The 22,920-nt window shown below is 45.4% G+C and overlaps 1 protein-coding gene across 3 annotated transcripts in view; it reads right to left on the reverse strand.

Annotated features, from left to right (window-relative positions):
* Positions 1-275: 275 nt before the first annotated feature.
* The window catches only part of LOC117229482 (phospholipid-transporting ATPase VD), a 49,566-nt gene continuing 26,921 nt past the window's right edge, over positions 276-22,920 (reverse strand). The window contains exons 5-18 of one of the 3 annotated variants that reach the window (XM_033485982.2): positions 8,880-9,155; positions 8,637-8,805; positions 8,086-8,439; positions 6,600-6,895; positions 6,350-6,520; positions 5,020-5,317; positions 4,180-4,612; positions 3,731-4,113; positions 3,371-3,658; positions 2,609-2,860; positions 2,425-2,529; positions 2,162-2,349; positions 1,903-2,067; positions 276-1,807 (exon numbers count right to left, since the gene is read on the reverse strand). In XM_033485982.2, the coding sequence (XP_033341873.2) occupies positions 1,765-1,807; positions 1,903-2,067; positions 2,162-2,349; positions 2,425-2,529; positions 2,609-2,860; positions 3,371-3,658; positions 3,731-4,113; positions 4,180-4,612; positions 5,020-5,317; positions 6,350-6,520; positions 6,600-6,895; positions 8,086-8,439; positions 8,637-8,805; positions 8,880-9,155 (3,421 nt within the window). In that variant the 3' untranslated portion in view covers positions 276-1,764. Of the gene's footprint in view, positions 1,808-1,902; positions 2,068-2,161; positions 2,350-2,424; positions 2,530-2,608; positions 2,861-3,370; positions 3,659-3,730; positions 4,114-4,179; positions 4,613-5,019; positions 5,318-6,349; positions 6,521-6,599; positions 6,896-8,085; positions 8,440-8,636; positions 8,806-8,879; positions 9,156-22,920 lie in introns of those variants that run through there. The other 2 variants (XR_004492561.2, XR_004492560.2) reach the window with 2 other exon arrangements.

Here is a 22,920-nt window from a genome sequence, read left to right on the forward strand (position 1 = left end):
ATTATGTGTGTATGCCTGTAATCCTGCTCGGGGCAAGATGAGATCGCGCGGGTACGCGGTTAGCGTAAAATTTACACCGCGAATATCTAAGCTGGCGCGAAGCGAAGAGGCTTTTACGACTGGTACGAAATCGCGAGGGTCGAGAGATACGCTAATCAAACTTTTTAGCCGGAGTCACGCGGCCGACAGAAATAAAAGTGGCGGGCGCAGCCACGATCGAGAGGCGTGGGCGTTTACAGAAGTGTAGGTCTCGCAGAAGAAAGACGCAGAAACACTTTAGAGAACACTTGGTTTACTATCGTCGCTACAATACACGCAGTTGCTGTCAATCGTATATCAAAATACTATGTCAACACGTGCAACGTGTCGTCGATAATTGCGGAATATACACATGTATAATAGAACCTCTATGCTGGCAGATACGCGCTTATACACGTACGTCACCGAAATTACGGTAATAATACAGTCACGAGCGTGAGAGGTGTTCCGTGTAACACCAGCTCGCGTATACAGCGTAAATATACTATATTTGTACAACGTTAACATCGTACGAGACAACGTACACATGCTCGGAGGCGGTGATGTATAGTCAGGTGGCAAACCTAGCGAACCGTGAATCAAAGGCTCTATCATAAGGCCCTTTATTATACCTGTGGATTCCAGGAACTTTCGTGTGACGTAGTTCCTTGCAATTTTTGGGACCGAAAAGATTTGCAAAAATCGAATTTTGGCGAAACCGTAATTTCTTATGATCCTAGGCACTTTGGAATTTGATCCACTATTGTCATTCTTTCTTACATCGTTCGTAGGGCTTAAATAATTACGAGACGATCAAGGCTGTTACATTTTTCGTGTCGGGGAGGAAGTCTATTCACTAATGCCACTTTCCCTTTCACTGTTCATAGAGTTCAGATAATCGTGGGAATTTGAACTTTTTTGGGGACTGAAATTTATGTAAGATTCAAACCTTTGCAAGACCCAAATGTTCCGTAGTTTTAGGCACTTTAACATTTGATCCCCTGTTTCCATTGCAAAATTTTCATGGTTCTCTATCTGCAGTCTAGAATTCTCTTAGTTAAGGCAGTCGAGACCACGACAGTCCTTTTCTTCCCAAAAATCCACGGAACTTCAGAGGGAAGTTGCAGGAGTTGTGTTCCTTTCATGCCGCATCCGTGATTTGCATCGCTGCAAGGTTTGCCACCTCCTCGCACCGCTGCCTCCAGATATATATCACGCTTTTACAGTGTACACTTCCTGTTTTCTTACTCCTAAGAGGACACTTACGACCTGAATTACATTCTACTTAATTCGATATGCAACCCGCGTCTCGAACAAGTCCCGCATGGAGCTCGCACTGGAACCGTCGATGCACAACGATATATTGCTAACGGACTAAACAGTCTTGGTCCCTAAAAGTCACAGCCATCAAATGCAACGAACAACAGTAGTCGGAAATGTAAAGCCACTCGATTCAACTAAAAAGACACTAATCGGCACCGATCGACGGTAAACGACGACATTATATCAATCGAACGACATGCTCCCGATCCGGCGAAACTGGTTCCCGTTCGAACCGAGAATGCACACTAAAATTAACGTAAACCTCCTAGCAATACTTCTTCGAACCTTAGGAACAGTACACGGTTGAAACACGGCGATGGACGCCGTTCCTCTGCTCAAGGTCTCGGCCGTAGCGACGAGCTCGAAAGCATCGGTTGATCTGCTACCAAGCGCTGACAGTCTTGTCGGACGTTTCAGGGTGTGTCATGCAACGATGGTCGTCAACGCATCGTCTTTGCTTCCGGTCCTAAAACACGGGAAACGGAGTCAGCCGACGTGTGACCAGAACGGTTGTTTAGCCTCCAACGATTCGTGGTTCCTATGAATGCAATTAACGGGTACCTGATCGTGGCGTGTTGGGTCGAGCGAGACCAGCCGGCGATGAAATTATTCCCGCTCCTCTCGGCGATCCGCTGTCGATGGCTTCCGGCTTTCAACGGCGCCTTGAACGTGGCGTTTTGCGCGAAGTCCGGCGATACGGTCGACTTTATGGTTTTGTACAGTAGCCTGGGCAAAGAGAGAGAGAGAGAGAGAACAACGGCAACGATTATGCATGGAATTTTGATGGTCTGCCTTTCAGTGCGTAGAAACGGCAACGTACCTTGGTAGCAATGCCAGAACACAGGTGAGCATCAACGTGAGCCAGTACGTATGCCTCATGACAGCCATCTCCATCACCCAATATGAGCAAAGTAGGCCCATGCAGTTCACGCACACCACATTGTAAATCAAGCAGAATCCAAAGAACACACCCATGGATCCCAGTATAGCTAGCACGTGGATTACAGTCTGGAAAATCATACGGTGAGCTGTCTAGTTACAAGATCAATTTGAAAAAAAAAAAATGAAGAAACGTTGAATTACCCATGATCGCGTCTCTATGGCAACGTGGGCAAGCATGACGACGATGCAGCACGACATCACGGTGGTTCCGAATTCCCATATGTCTATAGCCGTGTCATAGTACACCTGAATCGAACCAAACACTAGTTAGAGATCTTCTCGATGGCCTCGAGGCTCTTGGAGGATGACAAGACTATATACTAACGGAGTGATTTATGAAAAAGATAACGATACTTTGATACAAAGCATCGGCGATCGTTAGCCAAAACGAGTACGACTGGTAGACCAGTCCGAGACGTCCTCTTTTGTACAGTGGAGGCATTGCCATTAGAACAGCTGGCGAGGCAATTCGGTCGTACACGCCCAACGCAAGGGGTGGCATCGACGTGAACATCAGGTTGTACAGCATTAGGTAAATCTGGTCCACCATCACTGATCCGGTGAAGCCGCAATACAGCTGCGAAAAACAATCAATTGTTCTACTGAGCAAAGTTATCGTTCGCGGCGCGAATAACAAAGAGGAAATGGGCGGAACAGGGCGGAGTCAGAGCTCACAACTTTCTTCTAGCCCCTCCCACTGATCTTCACTGACCTCTCGCGATAAGTCTCCTCACTTTACTTTTCCCATTTTCCTAGCTCATACTTAGTACCTTTACTCTCTCGCGATAACTCCTTCTAGTTTGCTACACCTATTCATCCTAGCTCCTCCCACGAATTTTCATTGGTCTCCCGCAGTCGGTACTCTCAAGTCTGCTCAAGTCCTTTCACAAACTATCTTTAGTTTCTCGTGATAAATCGACTTAATGCGGCATATCTACTTTCCCTAGCTCCTTCCACCGATTCTCATTAATTTCTCGCGGCAAGCCCCTTCGATTAGCTCCGCCCATTTTCGCTGACTCCTCCCACAAATATCAACTTCGCACGTTCAGTCTATGCTACTACAAAATATGCGTGCAGTATGTTATACCTGGAACCAGAACACAAGGAAGACGAAGGTGGCGTTTTTGTGGAAAAAGTACAAAATCATCCTGGACAGGCGATCGTAACACCAGTGCCCGTGCAACAGTAGAAGCCTGCTAAGCATCGAGAATCGTGAGATGGCGAAGTCTGCGGCCATGACGGCTTGTGTACCTTCGTTTCCCGAGATACCGACTCCCACGTCCGCGGTTTGTATCATACTAACGTCGTTCGCACCGTCCCCTATCGCCAGGGTTCTCATTCCCAGCTGTTCCTTCACAATTCGCACTATGTATGCCTGGAATGCGACAAGACGTTTCAGTTCCGTGTCACGGACAAGCTGTACAATACCGAAGCTATTCAAATGTACCTTCTGCAGAGGCGTCGCTCGGCAAGCCAACACGCTGGTACACATCTTCGTCAATTCGAGAAACGATCCGATCAATCCTGACCGTGGGTCCAAGATGACAGTCAGAGTTTTCCCATCGACGACCAGTGCCCGTTGTTTCGGCCAGGGACTGTCTATCCTGTGCGCATCGTTCTCAGCAACGTCTCGGTTTAATATCACGTTCTCCCTGATGTCTCGCCAGTCATTCCCGCGAATCATGCTGTCCCTTTTAGCAGACTCGAGGTAGCCACGTATCAAAGTCTCAGCGACCGTCTTGGATCGCGCCTGCAGCCATAGCAACTGCATCGCCGGCGAGAAAAGCCGCGCCGAATATGCAATGTTCACCGCAGTCTCCGGCTTGTCCCCTTCCGACAGAAACGATCCGTTAGCTACACGGAGACCTTAAAAATCTCTCAAGATTGTGTAGATACCTGTGAGAACCCAAACCACAATTCCTGCGGCCACCAGATTGGCCATAGTTTCCGGCACTCCGGCCTGCAGCTTGTCCTCGATCCCGGTCGCCCCCAGCAACGTCAGGTGCGACTCAAGGACGGCGTAAGAGTCCTTGATACGATGCTCACGGTTCTCCATCGCCAGCTCAGCCTCGGTATGCGCTTGCCGCCAGGTCTCGTATTCCTGCGCAGTCAGAGATTTTTTCGCCATCACCAAAGTTCGGAGACCTTGCCGCGCGTACGACTGCAAGTGCTGACGAATCTTCAACGTGGTAGCGGAACTCTCCTCCTGAGGAGTCAGCGACGAGAAGATCGTGGTGTCCGCGCCTTTGCAGTACAGTATCAGCTCGTTCGTCAGCGGATGTCGCACGAGGATCGACATGCACTTTCTGTTCGAGTCGAAAGGCAGCACCTGCAAGACGCGTTGGCTATCAGTATAATAATACTGAATATCGTCGTAGTGTGAATGCTGCTAACTCCTGGCATTCTAATTCATTTTTCATTGCTATCTGCATCGGTCATAAAAGATTAGAAATAAACTGACTGATGCTGACTTCTAATGCTCCGATTCATTTTGGAATAGTTGAAACGAGGGGAAGAGAATGGACTTGTCAGAGATGGAGTCTAAATGAATTACGGCAATCCGCAACGGCCACGGAATTTCTCAGCAGCTCGTGCCGGCGGGGATACACGAGCATCATCATTTGGTCACGGCAGCGTGAAAGAAAGGTACAAATTCGTCGGACAGCGTAATCTTCGGAGAAAGTGACGCTCGGCAGGAGCAAGCAGCATAAGTGCGGCAGTCCATGACGAGCTTACGTGAAGTATTTCGAAAGTGAGGATAGATTTATCCGGCAGGCACACGATCGCGCTGCGCGCCGTGCGTTTTAACAGTTTCACGTTGTACGCGCGGGCCGCGTTCACCAGCGCGAGCTCATCCGGGCTTTCCGCTTCGTAGATCGCAGCAGCGGGTAGCAATTCGTCTCCGTTCTTCCTGGCAGCGTCGATAACGGGACTGAGCGGGCTGCGCCTCTTCTGGGCGCCGTTCGGCGACAGTTTTCGTCCCAGCAGTCCCATTCCCAGGCTCGGTATGGACGTCACGTTCAGGAATTTCGGCCTGCAACCGTCGGAACCACTAATTAACTCCTAATAACGAAGAAAGATGCTCTAGGGCAGGGGTGTCAAACTCGGGGCCCGAGATGAACGTTTTTGCGGCCCAGTCAATATATCCAACGCAAAGTAAAAATAAAATAGAAATGTGAATTAGAAATTTTGAAAGTAGTCTCGGCCAATAAAATCTCTCCCGAAATAGGAAAGATAGTATCAGAGAAGCGATGTCAAGTATCAGGACGTAAACAATAATTTAACTTTATATATGTTTATTACAATGTACTAGTCAAAATAAAAATATTTGTTTCTATGAACATTGATTTCTTTTTTGCGGCGCACCTAAAGTTAAGCATTGTTTATTTGGCCCAAGTTAGCTTTTGAGTTTGACACACCCCTGCTCTAGGGACAATAGCCTCATTTTAGAAGCTAGCTTAGTATTTTCTGCTTAGTATCGAATATGTGCAATGAATATTTAGTTTTATTCGATGTTGTTTGGTTTCTCAATGTACGATTGTCTCTAACGATATTTATTAGTTTGTTGCTTGAAATCAATTTTTCAACTTGCCTGGGCTAAACTGTCATGATCTTTCTTATGAAGAAAAATCTTTTACTTTGCGACTAGTATGTATCTGCAGTTCTGTTTAGACTCTCGAAGCTTTTAGAAACACGAACGACAAATTTTTACCATTCTTTGATGTCATATGTCCTCTCAAGGTGTAGATTTTTAACGATATCTACCAGCGCGCAGCTTCGAATCCATTTCCGCTTTGGCTCCCTGTGACTATTATGCGTCTATAATTTTGATTAGACTTGAACGTCCTCGCAGTCTCTAGGAACTCGAATGGCATCTTCTTGCCATTCTTCGATATCATTTATTCCCTCAACGTACGATTATTTTCAACGACCAGTCGAAAGCCACAGCCACAGCTTCGAATAAATGTTTAAACTTGCTTGCTCTAGATCGTCGAGATAAAGCTGTTCTCGCTCGATTCCTCGCGATGGTGAATTTATTTATTTACGAAAGAGGATTAGAAAATACCTTGGTACTTTACTGAAGGGCTTGGTGGAGTGGTTCAGGACAGACTCCATCTCGACCATGGAGGATATGGAGGACACGTTGTCCTCGATGTTGTTGGCCGGGTGCGAGAACGTGGCCAACGGAATGACAGGCGAAGGGGTCAAACTCCTAGCCTCTATCATTCTCGTGTACCTGAAAGGCGGAGGGGTTCGTGTGAGTAATCGATTCGTACGCGAATCGATCCGAATGAAGGGACACCCCCTGTACGAACCTTCCTGTCTCGTCGCCGTTCTTCTGCGGCTCTTCGATCACCCCGCTCGAGTTCATGGTGTCGTAGTGAGGTTGCGAGTTTACCACAACGGTGTTGCATATGGCCAGCACGACCAGCAGCTCCTGCAGATTGTGTCGGAACGTGCTGATCAGCAGATCCTCCTTCAGTCTGGAGGAGGGCATCAAATTCTCGCCCTCACCTGTGTGAGAATAGTCCTGGCCACCCACCGCGCAACGTCTGAACAGCATTTTGTTCTCCGTCAGCGTCCCAGTCTTGTCCGAGAACACGTACTGAACCTGCCGGGACCATTCGTTTCCGATGCACTATTTGTCTCGAATTATTCGACTAAAGGTTCATTCAAAGCCCTGCTGCTAGCGTTTGACAAAACCAAACTCGACAAAATGATTTCTGATTTTTCATTTAACGATTATTGAAAGCGGCAAGGTGCTGTTATTGTAACTATATTGTAACTGTTGTTATTTCTATTTAGTTAGGATTATATCGCGATAAAAATCATGCAATATCTCGAGAAATGCGATCTCGTCGTTATCGAAAGGCAATGCACATTGGTCAAGCGATTGTAATAGATTCTAGTTTTATCAAGATTAGTTGGTTCAATCAACTGTGCATTGTAGAAAAATCCCTTATCTGTCGTTCGTCAATTTCAGAGTTTGTCACACATTGTTGACCCGATCCTTTATCTACGTTTACAAACCGTCTTTTAATCAAATTTACCACAAATTTAAAGAAATAAACCGTACAATCAATTTCAATCATCGTCTAGTGATTCTCCGAATCTGTAGAATACTTTTAACTCTTTGCACTCGAGTGGCGACCCTAAGGTGACGCTAAAAATTGCTACACTATTTTGAAAAGAATTTTGATATTATTAAATTTGTCTGTGTTCGAAAAATTGTCAAATAATAGACAATAATATACACGTTCAATTTCATATGTATGAAATAAAAACAATCATACCAAATGGAAATACTATAAGATTCAAATAAATATCTTCATTTTGAAGTTGAAATAGTCTCGAGTGCAAAGGGCTAAGTGTCTATTCGCAAAACTTGAAAACGAAGCTAATATTATAGCTAATACAAGTTCCAAGAAATTAATATAAATTTCTAAGAATCCACGATCTATCGAGATTATTTATAAGGATCTTGGAAAAATCCTCCGCTGACGCAAAACTTGGAAAAGTAGCTAATATTATAGCTAATACAAGTTCCAAGAAGTTACTATAAATTTCTAAGAATCCACGATCTATCGAGATTATTTATAAGAATCTTGGAAAAATCCTCCGTTAACGAGTAACGCGCGAACAACGGGGACAAGGATTCGGTTCTCGTGCTCGCGGATTACGGCGAAGCGTGCGGCCGTCTCCTCGAATCGGCCGTCTTCTCGTCCACGACGGTAAACTATGAAATAAAGGATCGCTACTCGATCCATATAGCGCGTGCCAGCCCGATCAATCCGCCCTCACCTGACCCAATTCCTCCGTGATGTTGAGCGCCCGGCATTCGGCGGGACGATCCGTCTCCGTGTCGTACAACGCCGCGTCATGCCCGATGTGGTACACCTGGCCCACTTTCGCCATCTCAATCGTCACGTACAGGCTCAACGGGATCATCACCTGCATGATTATCACGAACGTCCAGAACGTCAGCATGCTCTCGTAGCCGGGGTCCTGGAGGACCGGGATGAACGGGACGAACGATAATCCCGAGTAGCCGGACAACCATAATCGGCAGCCGATCGCGCCCATCACGCACAGGAGCAGCAGGATCACCACGCACCAGATCACGTCCCTGTTCATCTGTTTTTCCAGCCTGGAACGCTGGGAAAATAGCAGTTTCGTTGTAGAACTCTTTCAATCGACGCGTTCCTTTAAGGCGAAACAAAGTAGTTTCACTTTCGCGTTAATTTAAAGAACGCGATGCACGGCTTTTCTCCGAGCACGTTTCCGTTATTTCAGAATCCCTGTAATTCGACGGGTTTCGCCGGTGTCTCGGCAATTATGCAGTCCCGACATACCTTGTACCTCGGCCCGCCATTGTTCAGCATCGCCTTGGTCTCGTGGCCGGCGTAAATCACTATGCCCTCCACGAAGTCGGTGTTTTTCAGCAAACACTCCCTGAGTAAAAGGTTTTCCGTAGAAACAGGTACTCTGCCGCCGTTCGGGTGAACCACGGCTCCGTGAAACCTGAAAGGTTCTCTTTGTCAACGTCTCGCCCGTCGACGTGGAAAGGAGCTTAGCTCGTGACGATTGCGCGTTACCTATAGATCCTAGTGCTCGGCTGATCGACCTCGATCACCGAGCGGAATTTGGCCGGCTGGAACGTGTCCTGGAGATCGACGAATCCCCTGACCACCTGTCGCTGCTTCAGGTTGGTCTCGCCGTCGAGGTTGCAGCTATCGATGTATGCTAAGCCCTGAGGATCGCTGCTCCGCAAAAGCAACACGTCGGCCGGCACCAGTTCGTTGTTCGATAGGTGAACCAGGTCGCCGACCTTCACGTCTTTCCACGCCACCTTTGCATACCTGTCGTCTTCCCTGCAATCAAGCGAACTGTATCATCGACGTAGCCATCCTAAGCCACCGATCTCGAATGCATATGCAGCAATTCTATGTATTATGCTTCATCTCTTATTTCTACGCAGAAGAAGAATAAGTGCTACGGTTTTTCCTCCATGAAATCGCTCCGATTTCGCTCAACCATCTCAGATATATCCGTGTCGGCTACGCTTGAGAAAATGTTTTCTTAATATTTGTGATAAATCTCTATTTCTATTCTTATATATATATATATATTTCTTCTTCTCCTTCTTAACCGTTTGCACTCGAGTGGTGACTCTGAGGCGCCATTAAAATTTGTTATATCACGTTCTAAGATAATTTTTATATTAACAAAATTTAGATTTAAATAATTGTTAAGTGAGTCACAAGAGTCAATTTCATATGCATAAAATGCACTTTGTCGTATAAAATAAAAGTACTATAAGCCAGAAAAATTATTCTAGATTTACAGTTGAAATAGCTCCGAGTGCAAATATATTTCAAATATTAATTATTATTTTCAAATTACAGTAATGTCTCCGTAACTGACGCTCAGATTGTCCACAAAAATGGACAATTTGGGAAGAGAAGCTACGATTGTTCGAGCCTTGTAGCTCGTTTTTATAACTGTTGTAAATCGGCAACTATAAAAACGAGTTGCAAGGATGGAATTCGCAAGGATCATCTTCCAAAATTGCCGATTTTTGTGGACAATATGAGCGTCAATTAGGGAGACATTACTGTAATTTGAAATATTTAAGAGAGAGAGAGAGAGAGAGAGAGAGAGAAGGAAGAAGAAATAGGAATAGAAATAGAGATTACTATACTTACTTACCCGATACTGTATCGGGTTTTACGAAATTTTTCTAATTTCTTTCCGGGAGTTTATCAAACTGCGTCGATCAGGTTCGGTATATTTTGCTCGGGTACACACGCGACTCTTTTGGTCGGCACAGTATATTTATTAAATTTTATCGTCGATACCATGAGATGTACAAACTATGCTATGCATACCTTGCTATCTGTAACTGGAAAGTCGCTGACGTCACCGATAACCAAACCACCAATTTCACACGCCCGTAACGCGCGTCGCTTGTAAAAACTGCGACGAATTGCTAGATTAGATTCGACGGAGGCCTAACGAAAGCCAAGGTTGCAGCAATATTTTTCGAATTCGCTGCAGGACTCCTCCGATCGAATTAATTGTACAATTGGCCCATTGTACTAAACTCGAACCGAACGCTTCGTTGTAAACAATCGCGTCGCGTCCGATTGTCTGCGCTCGGTCGCAACCCTTAACAAGATAACGAAATTTCCGTTCGATTCCCGTCCCTATAATTCGTGGATGCAATTATGATGCGCGTTTCTCGCCGGTGCATCGTGGCTGCGCGAGGCATCTCCTCGAAAACGGTTCTCGCAGCGTGTCACGAGGTTGTCGATCGCGGGGCTGCATCGTATCGGGCATCATCTGCCCAGCATTTTTCCCCCGCCCGACAGTTGCATTATCGAACCCCGACGAGGCCTGCTCGAAGCATCTCGTGCTCGATCTCGATCCCTTTCGGCGAACCTATCGAAAGAACGTTCCAGCGGACGACGGGAAATTGCCGCGCGACAAAAGAACCTGAAATTGTTCGGGAATGCTTTCTGCATTCTGAGGGAGGACGATCGCTTCCCTGTCCACCTACGCGAACGCTTCGATTCGATTCGATTCACGTTTCCGGGGCTGATCAGATACAGGCTGTTACCACTGACTGGTGACGTCAAAGCTATCTAGATGACTTCGTTACTCGGTATTACTGGGAAGTCCGACAAAGGGACGGCGAAGCGACGACATCGGAGCTTTGGAATACGGGGCTTTATGAGCGACTTCGCGCAGAGACTGCATCTATTCTAAATTTCTGCTATTCTACGGGGTGCCCCAAAAATGTCTCGCAATCCGGAAATGGCGGGTTCCTCGGATCATTTGAAGCAACTTCTTCCTTTACAAAAATGTTCTCCGGGGCACCGTTAACGAGTTATTAACGAAAAACAGTGACCAATAAGAATCGAGTACGGCTGACGCGAGGCGGCCCAGCCAACCAGCGCACGAAGCCCAGTTCCGCTCATTGGCTCGGTCGCCTCGCGCCAGCTGAGCTCGCCTCTCATTGGTCATTGTTTTTCGTTAATAACTCGTAAATGAAGCCTCGGAGAAAATTTACGCAAAGGAAAAAGTTGCTTCAAATGGCCTGAGGAACCCGCCACTTTTGGTTTGTGAGACATTTTTGGGACATCCTGTATAATGCATGTGAAAACATTTGGAACAAACATCGTTTTTCTAAGACAAGAGCAGCGAATGACACATCGTGTGACATCGGACCGAGCGTAATATTACTCAACGATATGAATAATTTATATGTTCAAAATGTTCGTAGTTTTGTTTCCTTTGTTCGAAGTAAGAATAAGTAATTAAAACCATTTCCGTGTTTTAAAATGGTGCATACATTGTTATTTATGACTGAATTATATCTAATCTGCAGCAACTTTGTAATCAACTGTAATGCCGTGCGCATGTTGTTTCTTTTTTAAGTTAAAGTGTTTGAAAAATTTACGACGACGTAGTTCGATATTTTACCGGCGTTTCATCCGTCTTTTTTTAACTTCCATGTTTAATATTAACAATGGCAAGCACGTCATTAGATTCTATAGCCCTTAAACTGTATTTCAAGGTATTGCCTAGTTTTTTATATCATGCCGAAGCGTGAATATTACATGTTTACTAAATCACCTCACGCGGGACAAAAGGGAGACTATAGCATGGTATAAAACCGAACACCTACGCAAGTATAGGGAAGAATGAAAATGTCTCCTAATACGAGCTTATTCTTTCTTGCAATTATTAGATTTTACTGTAAAATGTTGACTGCTATCCTAGTTGCATGCTCATCTGCGATTTTTGTTACTAAAATAATAAACCATATCATCTATATTTTTTGCTCTTGCTGCTTTTTCCTTCTTATTTCTTGTTACACATTTTATGTTATGATTTTCGTAGCTATCCTCGATTATCCGAACCGATCATAAGAACGTAAACTTGATTGAATTTATACTGGTTTTTACAATAAATAGCGTTGCTTACAAATCGTTCCTGATAACCGAGGATCTACTGTAACGAGATTCATTTCGAAACTGCCGATTTCCGAGTTCTCGAAGATTACAGAGTCGTCGATGCGTTCAGGTAATATTTCTTCAGGTACAATGATCAAGGATCGCGCGACCATTCGCTTCGAGCGACAGGAGCGAAAAAATCGCAGGCTCCTTTGTGCACCGTTAACTGTTCATCCTTGAGCATGTAATAACAATGCTGGCTATCGTTGCCGTAGAAGAGGAGGCGCGTCACGCGACCTCGGGGATAAGGAAAATGCAAATCGAAACGGTTTCGGTCTATTCACGATTCCGTCGCCCACGTGGCACGCGCGGTGTATCTGGCATTCGTCACCCCAACAGTTATCTTGGAGAATGCTTCTTCGAAGTCCTTGCGAACGCTCGGCTTCCGTCACTCGTTTCGTAACATTTGTTCTCCGCGATGTAATTGCGCCAGGAAAAGAAACGTTACGACGGCCCCGAGTTGCGTAAACCACCCCGTAGAACCGCCCCTGTTGCGACGCGACACCACCTTGCACAGACGAACGCGTTGATGCTGTTTCAAGGCCTCTTTCGACTCCAGTGACGCGACACCGTTTCTATGCTCCGGCCAGCATACGCACGTACAGATCGATGTATAAACGGAGGGTGATCAAACTCGACCCAGACATTATCCAAGAGGTCAACGTTACGCAATTTTTCACCAGCGAGATAGGGATCGTTGAACCGTGGCCCGTTTGACCCGCGTGTCCCCGACCATTACACCTTCAACGAACGACACCGTGCGAATGCGTTCCTACGTCTCCAACAGGGACGAAGAAATTGACCCGACACGCTTCTGACCCACGCGAAAAACCAATTTCTAATCTATCGGACGCCGGCCTTGAGACTCGCGTCAATTCCGAGGACGACGCGGCGGAGGATGACGTTACGCAGCTAGACGACCCGTCGTTCATCTTCATTCGTCTCGCGGTGTCAAATCGAGACAATAGTCAATCGATCAGGATTCCTTTGTTGGAACTGACAAGTGTGCGCGAGATTAGCACGTTGAATGCCGAATACCGATCCCGAATATTCTAACGATATCGAGGTCAATAATTAATGCGAGCGAAACTAACAAGGTAAATTTACCGCGGGATAGTTACCACGGTAACGTTCAGTTTGTTAAATAATACAGCGATGTTACGTCGTTACAAGCAAAAATTAACAAAAAATCATCAACAAAAACCGGGTACGATGTATTCGAACAATCGTATTTTTATTCATGGAAAGGAATAAAGAAATTCGTGCACACAGTGACGAGCATAAGCGTACCCACGCATCGCCATGAGAACGAAGATCATGTTACCGGTTCCTTATCTAATCGGTCGACTTATTCTAATTGCGAGATGAGCCTACGTATGAATTATAAAGCGGTGAGACGCGATAACCGGACTCGACCGTATTACAATACAAAATGATCTTCGTAAGCCAGTTAAACAAAGCGACGAATGAAACTGGAATAACAGAATTGCGTAGAAAATGAAATGTCACCGAACAACGATAACGAATAAAAGGCAACTCATCTGTTCCGAATAACGGATTCGAACGAAGTTGCGCATAAGAATCAATCGTGGGACGATCGAGGACTAATTGATTGAATTTTGCATGATTGCAGAGTAGGATGCCAGAGCACGGAGCTCGGATAATTCGCGAAACGGAAAAGCGAAGCGAAACTTCGTCCCGTCCCATTCGTCGCGAGCGAATCGATTCGGTCGCATTCCAGACTGTCGGGCGACTGTAATTTCGTACGTGCGATTCCCAAACAGAATTCGAGTCTGTTTTAGAGATATCACGAGCGGCCCCGACGCGTAACCGCTTCGATCCCAGAAGAGGATCTTGACTATTTTCGTGAGATTTACGCCTTAGGTCGGAAATAGTCAAGAGCGTCGATGGGAAACCGTGGGAGGTGCGAACGATTTTCCTTCGAATATATCGAGGCATTAAACAAGGATGGTCTGCGAAGTCTGTTCACCAAGCTTTCTATTTTTCTGTCCCTCGGCCATTGTGAGCCGAGTTACCTGAGTTACGGTATTGCGGCCGATGGTTTCGACGAGAAACTTCGCAGGTAGCAATAACTTCGAGCTATTGAAATTTGCCTCGTCTAGGCATGTGTTACGCTCTATCGATTATCGATATCAGGAGGTCGTTGTAAAATTTGAATCTTCAAATCTGTGGTAGATTCCGGAAATTCCAATGTTTTCGGTAATATTCGAATTTGTAGCATTTTCGCGTGAACTCGTGCCTTCAATTTTGCGGCTGCTCTAAGCGAGAACTGCCAGGAATGAGACATTTTTGTTTAAAACAAGATAACAGAAAAGATAAAAAACGGCTTATCCAGTTCTAGTTCGAAACGCTCGAAAGTTAAGTTCTTTTACTACAAGAATACATAGCGTCGATGAGATTCTCCTACGTTTTGAAAAGTGCATTTTGTCCCATTCATCTATTGATTGCGTTGAACGGAACAATGGCGTGTTCATGAATAGGACAGTGTAACAAAATAAAGTAATTATGGTGATAATAAGGCATTTGATGTGCAAATCGAGTGAGCACATACGCAATATGAGCCGTTTATTTTGAAAGTGGCATAAGTCACTTTCTTTTTTAAATGAAAAGATACCGTTCAATTGTAATTAGTGTTACCATTAACTCGATTTTTTTTGAAAAAGTGACTTATGCCACTTTCAAAATAAACGGCTCATATGTTGCACGGATTCGATTCTGGAGCACTGTTGTCTGTGATATGGACACCATATGAATGGGACACCAACTTCGACTTGCGTTTTAAAATACAATCTATAGATGCCAAAATGTTAAAAAGGCAAGTGAAATAAATTCTAAAGTTACGGTAAGTTAACTTAGCTCTAAATTAACTTAACAATAGATTGGGCCAGGGAACACGCGTTAATAAACAATAACGATCCTTGTTTCTAACGATGAGAAAAATGTGACTTGCGCCACCATGACTGTAACCCACTCATACAATGCAACAGTATTCTACTCGTGATCGAACTAATGAACAATAGCACTAAAAGTACACTAAAAATACACAAAAAGTTAACAAGTCATTTCGGCAAACATGATCGTTCCAAGACTATTATTTAGAAGGATCGGACTCCATTTACATACTCCGTGAAAGAACCTATCACAAAGGTTCGTTAGTTATGAATTCTTCGAAAGCTTTCACTGCTTCGCGCCTGCCCCCCCCCCCCAGAAAGTCTGCAGCGTGCGGTATCGTTTTCTGTCGAATGGAATCGTTTTACCTAGAAACGTGGTTAGTTCCGTTCGCGGAACTGGGAAGTCTGGCAGGTAGGTCTCGAATTTCCACGATAGCGAATTACTGATAAATCGGTCGCGGTGACGGTAACGGGACGGGCGTAACCTTAGGAATTCGTTTATGCAACTTATGGAATTTTTATGCGACGCGGCTTTCGCGCCGATAACGCCCATTAGATAATGAAACGTTGTTTTTACCGTAGCGTGTTGCACCAATTGCGACGGTCATACGTCGAACACCGTGCATTAGTTTCGTCGCATCGCTAACGATTCCCGTCGGTCATTCGCCGACAAAAATTTGAAGAACAATAACCAATAGGCACCGATAACGCTATCATGGAAATTCAGATAATCGCCTCGTTTACGACGAACGCATCGAGTCCAGAAAACCAGAATTAGTTCTATTATACTTCGAGCGGTTGTTCTAGTGTGGACCTTTGAAAAACTCGATTTTTTGTATTATACCTTTTTGAGGAATGTAGGTTGAAGAATACAGGTGCAAAAATAGGCCAACGAAACCTTACGTCGGAATTCTAGAAATTAACAAAGTTGTGTTAATTTGTGTTTTTTTCCGGAAGCTTTCTTTTTCAAAACGGTGACCATGACATCTCAAAATCTACTTAACCAATTTCTTTTATAATTTAGATGCACACTCGGCATACCTATGCCTACAGCTCGTATTAGAACTGTTTATTTTTCATATTCTTTTAATCTCGTAATATTGAAAAATCAATAGGAAAAAAAGCGATAATCAAACTGTTTCTTTTGTTGTAGTACCTGCAGTAACAAAACTCGTAGTAATTACAAATTTGTACGCGTTCTCTTCATTTCATCGGACGATTTTCTTGAAATTCGACAAATGCCGCCAATTTTAACATTTATCAACCGAACGAATTTTTAAATTTTAAATATTATTGCACCGTGCGTAAAAAATTCAAAAATGTGCCTTGACCAGACAGAGTCCCTCCTACGTACAAACTGTACATTTTTTTGCGATAACGTAATCGTTTACGAATGCATAAACGCTGTATAAAGAAGGCCGAGCACCGATAATTCTTCCGCCAAGTAATTTTTCACGCAACCCGTAATTTAAAGAATCGTTACACGAGGCGATGAAGTTGTAACGCGTACTACCACCGTGACGTTCGTGCTACAAGCGTCCGATCTCGTTACCTAACCGAATTTCACCGCGCAAACGCTCGCGCGAGTGTAATAAGCGTTAATCTTTCCGCTAAGACGTTGTTTAAATGACGTGTTCATGAATAGGACAGTGTAACAAAATAAAGTAATTATGGTGATAATAAGGCATTTGATGTGCAAATCGAGTGAGCACATACGCAATATGAGCCGTTTATTTTGAAAGTGGCATAAGTCACTTTCTTTTTTAAATGAAAAGATACCGTTCAATTGTAATTAGTGTTACCATTAACTCGATTTTTTTTGAAAAAGTGACTTATGCCACTTTCAAAATAAACGGCTCATATGTTGCACGGATTCGATTCTGGAGCACTGTTGTCTGTGATAATGCCATAAAGCCGGAAGGTTCCCCTACTCGAGACACTGCTGTTCAAAATTTCGTTGCAGCCTGTGATTGAACGAACGTTCCTCGACGCACCGATAATTCTCAATTTGTTTTCCCGGTAATTTATTGGTAAGAACGGCATGTATCGACAAGGAATCGCGAACAGATACGCCGCGGTGGCAGAACTCGGTCGGGCAATCGTTAATCGGCGAAGATAAGCGTCGAGGCTAACGATATTCCCCCGCGAACATTGTTTTCGAAGGTACTGCCCGAGGAAAGAACCGCTCGTTATTGATTGGACGCTCTCCACGTGCGTATTCTGTGACGCTGTCGCTGGCTATACAGGGTGTCCCGCTATCAGAAACAATAACAACAGTAATTCATCTTAATTGCGCGCGCTATCATTAAAATCGTATCGATGCCCGCCGGCTAACGCGCCGGACAATTAGAATAACGATGGCGCGGGCGTGCGTCTGTCGCAGCTAATCAATTACGGAACATAAACGGCAACCGTAATTTTCGGTAATGCGAATTTATCCGAATCATCGAGCAGCCGCGACGACGATCGTTAAAAAAGTATCAACGTTTTTTAGCACAACCGTGAGTCCGCTGGTCCACTTGAGCGTTAATTAAATCGTTTTTTCCCCAAAGGAACAGCCTGTCCGACCATTTACGACCGTCTCTACTAATCGCCCGTGCTCGTGAGAATTCGTTCTACTTTGTCCGACTAATTTTCCACGGAGCAATTCGCCCGCTGTAGCATCGCGCTCGTAAAATTAATATTAGCATCGCGCCGATACGGAACCGCGTTTCCGAACGAATCGCCGACGAAAAACCGTCGACGCAACAAGTAGAAACGGCAAGTAACGGACGGGCAAGTTCGCCAAGCTCTATTTAATGTCTTCGCGTCGAATCCGCGGATGTGTCTGGAACATTACGGTCATTACGGACCTACTTCGAGGAACATCTGAATCCAGTAGAGTTTTATTTCCGCCGGTAACGGTTGTTCATCCGATAAAGCGCGATCGACCGAGCTCCGCGACGGAATATTCCCGAAATTTTTTATTGACGAAGGCTGAATCCTCGCGCACTTACCGGCTCGCTCACATTTCTAAAGCATATAGGGTCATTTGCAACGATAAATATTAACATCGCGTGCGACGCTATCGACTCATCGTTCTTGAATTGCCTGATAAATGGCAACAAGTCGTTGCGGACAATGTCGAACAGATAATTGTAATTGTTCGCGATACAGTCGATGTTCATTCTATCGGCAATAAAGAAATAGTTCGTAACGCAACGTTGAAAATATTCTGAAAATAATCGAAAATAATACAACATTTCTGTTAGATCTATTCGATCGCCGACCAGTTATTATGCCCGAGGTATGGACAACGCACGGCTCACGCGGAATCGTGTAAGCGCAAAGCACGGTTCGACAATTAGAAGGAGAACCAAGTGCGAAGCGAAACTAGGGTAAACAGATAAGAAACGAATGCACGAACGCATTTCTATGCAACAGCAGGTCGGCCCAGAAGCTCGGTGCAGAATTTTTTCCGTGCACGAGGCGCGCCAGAAAATTACAGTCGCCTTTTCGATTTACTTTCTCACGGCGATTCCTCGTTTATCGAGGCATCGATTGGCCGATGGTATCGATTCGATACCGTGCCCTGTGTGCACAGGCCACGCCGCGATACATCGAATAACGAACGAGTCTGAAAATAATTCGGGCACGGCCCGAATCTCGGTTCTTCGAACGAAAACATTCCCTGGAAACGTTCCCCGTTATTGGCGAATTTATTCTAAAGCCGGCCGAATGTCCGCAACACACGAGGACAAGCATGACACAATACCGATTCCACGCTCGAACTGATGTAATCGGTGACGTCACCGGCTGTTTAACACCACCGCGAACTTCGTTTCAGACGAGAAATGCTATCCCGCCCTGCCCCCATCAGTCCCTTTCCGAACAGTTTCGCACATTCTCGCTAACATGGGCCGCCGTGAACTTCGACGGAAACGTGAAATACCACTCCATTTTCTCTCCCATCGTTTCCTTTCGAAACAGATTCGCACGTTCCCGCTAATCTTGGCTCAAACAGAAAGCTCGAATTGCCTGGCAAAAGGAAAAAGAAAAGAACGAACGAGTAATATTTTCAAGGGTTGTCGTCGTTACGGTCCATTGTGCGGTGTTAGGCTACAAGATTTGCGACAGTCGAAGTCCAATTAGTACGAGCGCAATTATGTCGACAGCATCGACGTTATCTTGATTGCGGAATTATAAAATTGACCACTGTAAGATTAAGTCTCTGTCAACACACGTCGCTCGACAGTCGCAATAAATAAAATTGGAGCAATTAGACTTCGCTCGGGAAACGGCTAATGATCGTAAACGAAAACTTGTTCATAGAAATGATCGTTCTCGGCTCGGTTATCCGAATGAAACCGTGACCGCTATTGCCGGTCCGTGCGAAAGACACCACTATTTATTCGTAATTCGTATACGTAATTGCGAGAAGAAATGTCGGGAAAGAAACGTTTTTAATACATTTGCTTCCACCGAATCGAACTTCGGCCTCTTTACGATCGACGCGCGAGAGTAAGAACAATTTTATGCCAATAACGACGCTATAAACATCAGCGGCTTATGAGACCGTTAATAGCGGTTACGTAAGTCGTAATAGGTGCAGTAGTTAAGGGTTAAATATGTAAAACCATGAAGTGTTTACGACTCCCGATGCCAAGTACGGTCTTAGAACGGGTCACAACGCCGGATTGATTGTAATTAACGAGATAGTATCATAGAGCGATTATGATCGGTTAGGCTAGACCGACCGTAATGTCCGCCTTGGGAAACGGCGTATGATCGATACTGGAAGCACATCCGCGAGGCGAGCGATTTACCTGGATCGATAAATCATTGCGGCGAGTTCTCGGGAGAAAATCGGCCGGCGTCGGTGCGCGGCGACTGTGTGTGCATCGGTGTCGATGATAAAAATAGCGGAACAATAGTTTCCTCCTTGAGATTTCGCGCCTCGCGTAGGCTCCAGTTTCCATCGAGCACTAACAATAAGAATCGCGTGGGCGTATCGCGGTCTCGTGCTCGGTCTAGAGACACGCGCATCGAACGAGGCTCGCTTCTATCGGGATACATGTACCGTCGCGTGCATCGGCGCGCCTTTATCGGCGAGATAGAGATGCGATCGGCCCTGAAATTGGGTAATTGAGAGACCACGGCCGCTTTTTACGTCGATCGCATTCATAATCTCGACGATAAAATGTTTACCCGGCTCCGATAAAATCGATCAAACGACATTCCCGCTGACGGTCGCTTTCGAGGCCCGGGTATCCGAGGCTCTGCGCGAGGGATCGCCGATGAAATTATCCTTCGATTTTCTTCGTCTAGATCACCGCTCCGGCGAAATTTCGCCAAACGGAGGCTCCCTCGTATTTCATTCGCGTTTCAGTTCCGGCGCAGGAAGGAACCGCAATCTAATGCGGACTTTTTATCGGCCACCGGATAGACCTCTGCGCGCTGCAAAATCCAATCTCGATTTGATTCGCTGTTGGTGTTACACTCTCGGGGGACAAGATTCTCTTTTTTAATTGATTCGGAGACTCTGTTCCCGTCGATTGAAACGTTCGCCATGGTGCGCCGTTCCCGCGACATTTTTTTCCGTCGAATTCTACGACTCGGATCCCGGCAAAGCTAACTGTTGCACATAGGATAAATAGGTAAATCGTACCGACTAGATCATTGCTTTGTCAATAGTGGAAAGCACAGTTACCTTCGTTTAACAATTCGGCAGAGACGAACGCCAGTCGTCGCATTTTCCGAGTTCATTTCGAAAGCTCGGTGATTGCTTGAAAATCTATTCGAACGTTTCGGAGGAGCGGCAGCGAATTTGATTAGGGCCCGCGAGATTAATGGGAAAGAATAGCGGAATTATTCCGTTCTGTGTTCGGCCGCGCTATCGAATGTTTTATTAATTGAGTGCGGCCACGCCTCCGCGTCGATGCGACGCGACGGTTCAAAGAATGGAGAGCAAGCTGGAACGAGCCACGCTCGAACGATGGGTTTCATTGTCGCACAGTACCGGCTCTCTCGGTTCGTCGTATTCAGGAAAGAAACGAGGAAAACGGCTCGAGGGACACGGCAACCGGTTTTATTGCCATGCCTTCCTCCGCGCCGCTCCGCGCGCCGCTTTATTCCGCTTCCCAGCGTCTCCTCTGACGAACGCGAGCTCCGTACACTATCCTCTCTCTCTCTGTGCGCTAAGCGCAATAATACCAGTCGGGTAGAGTCGTCTTCGAAATCGTCCCTGATCAAGCCTAATTCGAGCCCCACAAGATTGGGGTCCTCGTTACAGTGGAAACGGGGCACTATAGATGTTTTCATCTTGCAATTTAGGGCGCTCGGTAGGAAACAGTGTTAAAAAAAATTTGTTTCTTCGGTTTTATTAGTTTAGCTGAGTGTTCAATTAATTCCATAATCGATTGTTGTCAAATCATTCGCTTGTCACCGGATTGCATTATACAGGGTGTCCCGAAAATGTCTCGCAATCCGGAAATGGAAGGTTCCCGAGGTCATTTGAAGCAACTTCTTCCTTTGCGAAAATTTTCTCCGAGGCTTCGTTTACGAGTTATTAACGAAAAACCGTGACCAATAAGAGGCGAGCTCGGCCCAGCCAACGAGTGCACGGAGTCCAGTTCCGCTCATTGGCTCGGCCGTCTCGCGCCAAATGATCTCGCCTCTGATTGGTCACGGCTTTTCGTTAATAACTCGTAAACGAAGCCGCGGATTGCATTTTCGCTAAGGAAAAAGTTGCTTCAAATGACCTCAGGAATCCCCTACTTTCGGACTGCGAGACATTTTTGGGACACCCTGTATAAAATCTCGGTGACGTTAGCAATATTCGATCAAAATTGTAATAATAAAAAAGGTATTTTGTAGCAAAAACAATTTAATAGTAATCTTACTAGCTATTTCATAGATCATTTAGAATATGTTTATTTTATCGCGTTTCCTAACGCATTTTCTATGAAAATCACGATCAATGTCAATATTCTCCCATAAAATTATAAAATTATGGCATGTGTCCGTTTGCCGCCGAGCCCATCAATTGCAGGACACATCAATATATAGGAACTTATTTGCGAAGTTTGTCCATGCAACAAGATCGAACCCAGGAATGTGCAAAGCATTAGAAATGCAACCGGGACATATCTTTCTGGTCTTCTAAATATCGCAGACGCCAACGTTTTCGTAAGAAAGACACGTTACGTTGCGTAATGGCGACTTGAATAAGCATACTAGAAGACATACCGCGGCAGATACCCGGAAAAGGTGCAACGATTGAAGAGGCACAGTTGAATCTACTAGAAATTCTACGGTATTTTTCGATAAGAATGGCAGAATCTGTGCGCGAACAACTTATCGCAGCCGCGACAGGACGGCAAACAATGGGCACATTCAGAGAAAAACAATGTAATTGACGCAATCGTTTGACGAATGACTATAACGACAAGATATTTCCTTGAACTGATGAGAAATAATGAATGCGATTTCGATGTTCCCTTAAAATTATCGTGTTCGACGAATCTGGCGCAATGCCGTTGATAAAGGAGGCCTCGCCCAGTGTGACTTCACACGCCATGGCGTTCAAGGTTATCGCGACCTTGAACCTTGGAATTCGCTGACGAGACGAGGCAGGTAGATTCCACGCGGCTCTGCTGCGATTTCAGGGTGAATCCCGTTCGCTGTCGGAGACGGCTGGCCGACGTTGAAAGGAAGGAAGCTAACGG

The sequence above is a fragment of the Megalopta genalis genome, chromosome 3 (assembly GCF_051020955.1).
Source record: "Megalopta genalis isolate 19385.01 chromosome 3, iyMegGena1_principal, whole genome shotgun sequence".
Lineage (NCBI taxonomy): Eukaryota > Metazoa > Arthropoda > Insecta > Hymenoptera > Halictidae > Megalopta > Megalopta genalis.